We start from the raw sequence: 10,365 nt of genomic DNA on the forward strand, positions 1-10,365 counted from the left end.
ATACATATACACCACTTTAATTTTTTCTCTCTATAAATGATTAATAAACGACGTCATAAGTCTTAAAACCTAAAATATTCCCAACGCTTTCAAAAAATATTTTTGATCAAATACCTTGCTGTACGTGCATCCGTTAAAATATGTATGGTATCAGCTCCTTCTTGAAGGGTTTGAATTACTGCTTTACCAGCATCATCATTTCCGACGACTGAAATAAGTTTTGTACCATCCACACCAAGATTGATAAGAGCAGAGGCCACATTTCGACCAACTCCACCGCAAGCTTCTCGACTTTGTCCTTTGTGTGTGCTTCCATTAAACTGAAATGGTAAAGTAAAATTTAATACGAACAAAATATTTAAGTTTAAATTAATTTTATGTTATTAGATCAGTAAGGGAGTGTTAGTGTTGGCGAGAATCGCTAAGCTATAAAGATTACCATAATAACAGGTGATTGTATTTCTGTATATATTATTATAAACTTCAGAAACCAAAGTTAATATTGATGTTTATGAAAAGTATTATTCACTGTTTGAAAATTGTAAGTGTGAAAAAGTGATACCGGTCAATAACAAGTTATGTAAAAAAATATCGTATGCGACGATCAAACCAGCTAACCGACTGTACCCGGCTCTCAGGCATGACTTACTTATTTACAAGCACAGATTATATGTTTTGGCCTTGTTGTTTTGTTATTAAATTTTTCTCAAACCTTGCTTAGAGTCTAACAAGCTAACTTCAGAATTTTTTCACCGGGCATCCGCATTGCATGGGAGGTTCATGAATCTCTTCCCTGCCTGCTCATTTTCTATCGTTCGATTTTCTCAAGATGAAACCCTTTACTGGGGATCTACTTTGTCATATGCTTGGTTGCAGGTCTACAAACATTACCAAGTTGAAGATTCATGGAAACACCTCATCTTGACAGTCATGGACTTTATGAAGAGCACATTGTCATTGTTAACTTCGATTACACGTATATAGAACCATCTTCTCACATTTCTGAAATTCAATTGCTTCTATAAGGGCGAAGTCGAAAACTTTAGACTACCAAAACGTTGTATACGCTAATGAGTGAATCCTGGGGCACGTCCATTGCTTTAGGATGGAACCATCTTACGCTATCCATCTTACGCTACATGTAACCCAAACCACTATAGCGGTCATTGTCAAGAACAACAAGCTGGATGCTTTTGACAGGCATCAAGCTGCGATTCGACTACTTTTATACTTTCATTGTCTCCAGATGGAACAGTGGATTAGTAACTGCCTTTCGAAAGCTAGTTTTCATATGCTATAAACAGCATCATAGCACGCTTCATGATGACATGACTCGTAAAACGCCTTCGACTGAAAACTTGGACACTACAACCACTGAGAAAGTTCGTTTGGACTCGGAATCTGACACCGGCTTTGGGATCAGTTCCTTATCCCGAAAATTAGTTCGACACCTTGGTTTATCACAGCAGGCCATGAATATTTCCATCAGCACAATTGAATATAAACCAATCGAGATTGCTCATGGACGCGTGACCCTTCATCTCGAATCTTGGCAATCGTTGTTAAATGTCGAGGTGAATGCTCTTCATCTTCGCTATCTTGGTGTGATCACTTCATCGGAGAAAATTGTCGATGAAAATCGGAACCATTCAGGGACCGTTTACGGGACACTTCTTCTAGATGCAATTCGTCAGGGATCATGAAAGGCTCTGTCTGCCTTTCGAAACGTTTTCGGATGAGTTATGACTGATCCAATCGGATTCACTATCCCTTAACTCGAAATTTACGCTGCTGTGCTTGTGGTTCGATTGAATTATTAGGTAAGAGAGGAATTGGAACATTTATGCTGTCAGCCACGCTTGGTCGGACTCACGAAACGTTCTTGGTCAGATTCGAAGACATGAACCTTCCATTGGCCGATTAATGTCACTGATCGAATTTTGGAGATCCAGAGAACTCTCTTCAGCTGATCGTTGATCGCTGATCACCATCGTTTTATTGTCACTATTTAGGTTGCCCAACTGACACTCCCTATGCAAATTATAATTAATTATAGCAGCTATCTATTGCGGTTTCATTGCGGTTCTTCATAATTCTGCTATAGAACGTTTTGAACAAAGGAGCGCATTACTTCCAAAGAAGTCCATATCGCGTTTTTTAGTTTGCATTTTGTGTTCTCAAGGTTGCAACTGTGAGGACGAATTTAACATACTTCATCCGGGAAAAGCACTTGAAAAACACTGCAACCTCGTCCGATTATATCCATTAACCAATTCAGCTGGAGCTTTGAAAGTTGAAGTACGTCTAGAGAAATCTCCTTTGCCATATGGGCAACGAGACCCGATTATCTTGCACGGCAATAGTCCTATCACGACATTTATTATTAACTGGTTTTCAGAAATCCGATCAACTGAAGAGGGATCCTCCCGCTGCAAAAGTTGTCTACTCTTACTGTAGAAATTAAAGAATGCATAAACTCTCAGCCTATACTTACAATTACGGGCGATCCCGAAGATCTAGACCTCTAACCCCCAGTAATGCTCTCGTAGGCAGAACATCAGAACGAATTCCCGGAGCAACAACTTCGGATCAGGAACTACACTGTGTCACTCACTGGTGTTTTGCTCAATCAATGTATGAACAATTTAGGAAACGCTGATAGAATGAGTACATTCATTTACCTTTAGGACGGATGACCAATGTTAATCCCGGACAGCATTGACTTGTGCGATCTGACACAGTTGAAACTTCTTTTGGGAACGACAATCGCCCCATCGTCATATTGTGTTGATTAGCAGTCGTGCGCAGTCACAAGCTGGAATTTGTTTCGTTCAGCGAACGAGGCGGGCAGGATGTTAATTATTTGTTTTATGTTATTTTTCTTCCTTTTGAGTGACCTTCAGTTTCGGATGCTGCCTTTTTCGTTGGAGTAGGCCCAGATAACAATCGTGCGACGCACAATGCTCGCATGCGTGCGAGGCACGCTGTGCGAGATATAACGCACGCATACTGTCATCACCTGTCGTAATGCTGTGGTGGGTAGGTAGAGTGCGTGCGTAATGCGCCTTATATCGCCATATTATATGGCTCATATCGCATCAAATTTAGAATTACTGTTTAGAAATGTGTGGAAGTATTTGCAGAAATGCATCTTTGAAGTTAAATCGATTTTTTCTAACTTTGAGTACTTATCTTTTAAATAAACGAATACATTTTTAACCTTTAATTGAATTTTGATTAATTTTATAATGATGTTCATACTTTCAAGTTCAGATAACAAGTTTAAAAAGTGTGCTCAGATGTTGAAAATGATGATGGCCGTCCTCACTGTTTTCCCCGGTTCACTTCCGCGTTTTATTATAATATATAGTTAAAGTAAAGTGTTCGCCGGTGTTGACGCTTTGGTTTTTTTATACCAGTTCCTTAGATCAACATAGTTTTGACGTCAATTGCGTCCAAACATAACCTTATTTTTTTCTTTGAATATCGTTCTTTTTTATTTTTAGAAATCTACTCAATCAAATAATAAAAACGATAATCTTTATCATTACTATGAGCAACTTACCAAATTTGAATGAATAATCGGGTGTGTTTAACATAAAGCATAAATTTAGAGCTCGCATGTCACCATCATGCGTACAACCTTCACGTGTGCGAGCGATATGCGCTTCAATTGACTAAGTATATGTCTGATCGGGTTGATGGTGCGGAGTGCGGGACAATCCGCACGCGTGTGAGTCAATACGCAATCATCGTGCGCGAACATTGTTATCTGGGGGGACTCAGGTAGTAATTTAATAGCTCTTTTCGTTGATCCAGCTCGGACCTTTTTCCTGGCTCTTGTAATAAGCGTTAATAAATTATTTGATACTTTGTGTGACCGATTTTAACCGAACAAGTAGTGATTCCTTCGCGGTCCCATGCCAGTATGTAATTAATTTAGTATCAATTACTATTATGAAATTTGAAAGTTTCTTTATACATAAATCCTTTTAAGCTGAATTATTTTGAATTCCGTGGCTGGGTAAGCATGGTTGGCCTACCTTAGAAGATGATTGGTTTGGTTTATATTTCAGTGCTAAGTTTCTCATATCATAAGACTAATTTACCCCAAGTGCTAACTTCAAAAAAATTTTTACACAAGTTGTACATTTTTTTTGAAAAATCAAAATTTTCAATTTTCTCGAAAATCGCTAAATAAATTTGTATGTTTCAAATATATATTGTACAACATGCATGCTATTCCATTGAAACTAGGGGCCTTATTAATTTAAACTCATTACTTTCTTAACTGAGTATTAATCTAAATAGTATGTAGTTCGAAAAAACGTTCTTGCCTAGATTTTACTTTGCACCTTGAATTTTTGTCGATTTTTGTTAGATATTACATACGCCATACACGTAGATGCTACATACACCTATATTGTATACGATACGATAAACGCAATATGCATTATGCTGACCGCCTGAAAACATGGGTTAGATTGCAGAATAGGGGCGTCACCTGTCACCTTGATTTTGGCAGGAAAAAAATGTTATTTGGCAACAAACTATTAGAATCTTTAATTGAACGATAAGTGAATCGATTTGATCAGGCAGAAATTTAAAATTATTGTTACTTTTATTACTATGATGTCTCAGATATGGGTTTGTCACGATATATCGTAATGGTCATATTTGACGAAAAGTTGGAAATGGGTAGTGATTTGACCAACATTATTCTTTTTGCTAGTTATAGGGGTGCTTTTCCGCCCCCACGAAAAGTTGGAAAAGGGTGGAAGTTTTGACAAAATTATTTTTATGACCTGACAAACGGGTTTTTCTGGCCAATTGGATGTTTAAAAGCACCTAAACGGTGAGTTAAATGTGATAATTCCGATATCGTGACATACCCATATTATAGATATCGTAGTAACAAAAGTAACAATAATTTTAAACTTCTGTCTGGTCAAATCGCTTCATTTATAGCTCAATTAAAGATTCTAATGGTTTGTTGCAGAAAAATATTGTTTTTCCATCCAAAAAACAGATGAAGACCCTATTCTGCAATTGCACCAAAACATAAAATATTTCTACTGCAATGCTAACAATCGATTGCGTAATCATTCTAAAGAACACTACATTTTTTTCGAAATCGCTTGATTCATAGTATGAAATAGGAGATTAGGAAAAGTATGGATAGAAACTTGGAAATAGTAATAGTTAAAATATAAGAAGAATATTTTCCCCTTAAACTGCTAACATTCGACAAACTATAATTTTTAAATTTGACCAAGGTACACCACGTGGAGGTTGTCAGCCAGGTTTGTACCTCCCCAGGCGAAAAAATTATATAGAGTTTATAGTGTAAAATTTTATATATAATATTTTTTTGTTTTATACAAAAAATGTATAAAACAAATGAATATAATATATAATACTTCACACTACATGTATATAAACTATATATAATATTTTTGGCTGGGTCTTAAGGGGATTTATTAGAGTTTGAAAAAGGAATGTAAGATTTTTTCCGCAATTTTGAATATGTTTGTCTGATTTCTTGCATTCGTCATCTAAATATTAGTCCCTCGGATTGGACGAAGCCGGTATTTCGATAAAATATTTATATTTTGTTTAATAATAAAATTGGAGAGAACAATAGAGAAAAATTGCAATGACACTCAGTGTAGTCGTATGTGGATTCCCGAAGCACACTCCATAAACCCTCATAAAACTAACGAGGTAGACTCCCTGGAGCGCAGTGAATTGCTCGTAAATCATGGCCCTTTCATTCTTATGAGATGCAGACTAGTTAAAAAACTGAAATCAGGAAGGTATGGCTTGATTCCGTTTTAATTAACAGAATTAGTTTATTCGCATGATTTGAAGAGATTGGAAAAAAAATCATGAAAATCGGTTAATATTTGCAGTAATAATGGAAACATTTAACTATATACAAAAGTGTACCCTTTGTCGAAAACTTGACATCTACTCCCTCAATCTGAATAATGAGTGTTTAATTAAAAAGCACTGATTAAGATGTCTTTTAACTTCGAATAATAAGCCTTACTAAATTAATTATCAGTTTTCTAGTTAATCTTGTGAGAAAATCTTACTAAAGCAGTTCGTAAACGACTTCGCTCAATAAAACTTATCATTTTAATTTTGTGCACTTGAGCTTCAAATAATGAACATTCAGATAAGATGAAGATGTTCATATTTAATCAAAGGAAAAAATGAGGTTAAAGATATTAGGGGTAAATAATTTATCCGTATATAAACGGGTAAATATCACTTTGCGAGTTTCCAGGTTCGAATCCAGATTTTGAGAAAATATATAAATTAAAAAGAAACACCGAATTCAGGTAATGACTCCACCTGCTTTTATTGCAGGTAGGCTTTCAATTTTTATATAATTTTCACATAATCTTTTCAATGCATGACAATTGATAGATGAAAAACCGCTGTCCACCTCATTTTCACGTTCTAAGCGCTTTATTCACACTGATAAGATTTTTGTTTCACTGTTTTTATTTATAAAGTTTTTTACGATTCAAACAAAAACTGCGCATTCTATCGAAATATAATCAATGACATATTTGTAGCTCTTTTTTTCATGAACAACTTTTGTCTTGTACTTTTTTTGATGGTGCATGCAAAGTAGAATTTTCGATTAACTATTTTCATCAGATTGGCCTTGAGAGTAATTTTTTCACTACCTAGGTGATTGAATTCAACATTTCACTAAAAATTGTTGAGCTTGTTAATAGAATTAGACGCTTATACATATTTCCACTCGCGTGAATTTATAATGATGCATGAGAGAGTCTTTGGAATAGTTTCTCTCACTAAATATCGTTGAGAAATAATATACGCAAACTGACATGATTGATACAATGTGCTTATGGTTGTGAGGCGTGGCCATAGGTGTGATTTATCGCAGTTCTGCTGGAGGCTGATGTTATTTTCATAAGTGGGATTTGCTTCCAGTTGGACCCTGCGGCGATATATACTTTATCGAGTGAAATTAAAAAAAAATATTGTTGTTTATGGCAGTACAGCTTTAGAATAAGATGTATATCGATTGTATACCTGACTAACAACCTACATGTGGTGTATTTTAGCCAAATTTAAAAATTATAGTTTGGCGAATGTTAGCAGTTCATAGAAAAATATTCTTTCTATATTTTAACTATGACTTTTTCCAAGTTTCTATCTATACTTTTCTTAATCTCCTATTTTATACTATGAATCAAGCGATTTCGAAAAATGTACACTCAGAGAAATGGTTGGTTGGCACACCCATTTTTTCTTGGATAAGGAATAGAAGGTTAGAACGTATGTTCAAACTGTCAGGGCAGCCAAGTCCATTGGCTACAGTATCATTTATAATTGTTGCGTGTTAATTGGCCGCTGCAGCAATACATTGGTCCCTCCAACTACCGAAAAGTTAGCACAGCCAACTAATTGGCCGGTGGTACCAGATTTGTCTTCCAGGTCCATTGCGCATGCGCCAGGGTCTCTTTGGGTCTTCTGGGTTGACAGGCGCATGACTCATGATGCCTAATGCAATCATTTAGTGCGTTTCGCCTTAGATTTGGAATACGCGAGTGAATTTTTTAAAGTGGAAATGGTGCTTTTTGATGTTATCAGCGATGGAGGTGTTGATGGTTTTAATTTTTATATAAAGACCTGCGTTGTGCGTGTGAACGTTGATGTAACGTTAGGGTTATGTTTTCTCAGGTTACATACAGGTGAATTTCTTATTTTATTCTCTTAATAGTAAAATAGCATATTAATTTGTAGAAAATACAGGTAAAAAATTATTACATTTTCATTACAAATTTATCAAAAATTAAAAAATAAAAAGGTTCCATCTGAAATAGGTGAGTAAAACAACACAGTGGCACGGTAACAATTTAAGCAGTTATTAAAACCAAGGTGTGTACATTGGATGAGGCAGCCATCCCGCCGAACCAACTCAATTGGCTGGCAGAACCAACACTACCGTGTCCATTAAAAGTGGGTGCCTCAGCCAACTAAGTGGATGCCGCCCCATGATCGAACAAAGTTGGCCACAGCAACCAACTTATGGGTCAGCCTATCCAATTATTTCTCTGAGTGAGTGTTTTTTAGATTGATTCCGCAATCGATTGTTATTATTGCAGTAGAAATATTTTATATTTTTAAACAGTTAACATAATGCATATTGCGTTTATCGTAAAATGAGAAAAAAGTGCTATTGTACTATAGATTAAAAGATTGACTATTATATGAAGCTCAATCATATCAAGTTAAGGAAAATAAATGCACATTTATTTCAAGAAAATTTATATTTAAAGTGTTAAAAATACCTTTAAATTAACAAAGTATTTTTTTAATTTCTACAGAAAATTATTTCCGTGAAAAAAGCTACTTTTCATTTAATAGTATCTACTGTAGTTACATTGAATGGCGTTTTCGAATACGGGCAAAAGCATACACTATCAGATGTACAGCATTTGTGATAGAAACGAAGAAACCTTAATTTTGAATGATATATTGTGTCGCAACCGCTCTCGCTCTGATCCCCTGAGAAATGGTGTGAGCCAGCAGTTCTAGGAAGGCTGAGAACGGGGTGACTGAACGCGAGAGTAACTGTCTGAAAAGCATAGGAAACTTGAATCAAAAGTATTAAATTCTTCAATCTATAAAATATTTTGTATGATTCATGAGCGTCTACAAATGGATTAAATTAATATATTTTCGAATCTTCCAAAAAAATTGAACACCATGAAATTGAGCTGGAAATATGTACACAAAACACTGAAACACATTTTTAGCCGATGTGATTGGTTTATTAAAATTTAGTTCAAAGTTTGAACTTGGCAATTTGTCAGGGGACGACCAAAAAATCCCAAAAAATAAAACTCCAAGAATGATAAAATTGCCGAAATATAAAAATCCCGAATTGAAAAATTCTTAAATAATAAAATTCACAACAGTTTATAATATGCCCCTATTTGAAAATTGCCGAAGAACAAGATTCCCGACAGAATATTACCGAACATTAAACAGCCGTACCAGAAAATACCAGAATTTCAAGAATAAAACAAATTGTTTGGATGAATATTATTTATTTATTTAAAATGAAATAAACAAATACTTTTATGAAAGAAATTTTTTTAATGTTCAAAACTGTATAAAATAATTTTGAAAATTCTTTAGTAATAATAAAAAGAATGTATTTCTGAATGAGAAATTTTGTTTAAAAATGTGCATTGCATGCAAAAATTACAAAAAAATGTTCTCAAAAATCGAATTGTTAAATAAAAAAAATTAAATAGAAGTTTTAAAGCAAATCAGTACTAATTTAAATCATGCAAAGTTTATTTGGAAAATGATACTAGGCTCGGAGAAAATTTAGGAGGTAATTTCTTTTTCGTTCAAGAAGCACATGTCTTTAAATTAATTACTTTATACAATTTTTATACAATTATTGGTATTGCAAATTCAAGAAATAATTTTCAGATACTTTAAACACTGATCAAAAATTTCTTTAATATTTAATTTATATAATTAAGGAATTTCATAATTCGGGAATTTTTGAAGGGGATTTTATTATTCGGGAATTTTACAGTGTCATAAATTTTGTTTTTCAGTATTTTTAAGTCGTCTCATTTGACAGTACAAATTAAATTAACAAAAATATATATAAACACTGAATATCTGAGGAAAATGTGTTAACATTTTCATAAGCACTGCTAACTTATTGAATTTTGTAACAATGTATCTTTAAAGTTCTAGTTTTTATAAACAATTGAAGTAATGAAAACGGTTCAAATATGGAGTATGTTATACTATTTACCTTGAAACGATGCAAAATATAAATTTTGGAAATGTTTTTTTTAGAGATGGGACGAGCAGTACTTCGGCTACTGCTTGCCCTCCGGCAGGCAGGTCCTCCTTCTTGCCGGACTCGAGTTTTAAACTTCGGCTCCTGCTCCCTCCGGCCGCCGGAGGAAGCAGTAGGCAGTAACTTCGGCCGGATTTTTACTGCATTTTTTAACCTACTGCAAACTTCGGCGTCAAATACCTGAAGCCATGAACCCTTTTTTTCTACGTCTTCTTACTCTTTTTTTTCGATCGCTTTATTTTCTTTTCCTATTGCTTTCAGAATTCAATGTCAGAAATTCAATATTGAGAAAAGGAGAATTAAAAAAATGTTTAATAACGAAATTATATTTACTCTTAATGAATTAAAATTGAATTAAAATTAATTTGAAAGAAAATCAGAAATAAAAAAAAATAATATCGGAATTATATTTACTTTTAATTTTCTAGTTGATTTGTGAATTAAATATAAATTATTTATTTTATTTAGATAATAAAATAATATACAAG

General features: G+C 34.2%; 1 protein-coding gene across 4 annotated transcripts in view; it reads right to left on the reverse strand.

Annotated features, from left to right (window-relative positions):
* Positions 1-10,365, reverse strand: part of LOC117183132 (pseudouridine-metabolizing bifunctional protein C1861.05) — a 442,705-nt gene that overhangs the window by 240,026 nt on the left and 192,314 nt on the right. For all 4 annotated transcript variants that reach the window (XM_033376331.1, XM_033376330.1, XM_033376332.1 and 1 more), the window contains exon 6: positions 115-320. In XM_033376331.1, coding sequence (XP_033232222.1) covers positions 115-320 — 206 coding nt within the window. The remainder of the gene's footprint in view (positions 1-114; positions 321-10,365) is intronic.

This window comes from Belonocnema kinseyi, chromosome 2 (genome assembly GCF_010883055.1).
Source record: "Belonocnema kinseyi isolate 2016_QV_RU_SX_M_011 chromosome 2, B_treatae_v1, whole genome shotgun sequence".
Classification (NCBI taxonomy): Eukaryota; Metazoa; Arthropoda; class Insecta; order Hymenoptera; family Cynipidae; genus Belonocnema; species Belonocnema kinseyi.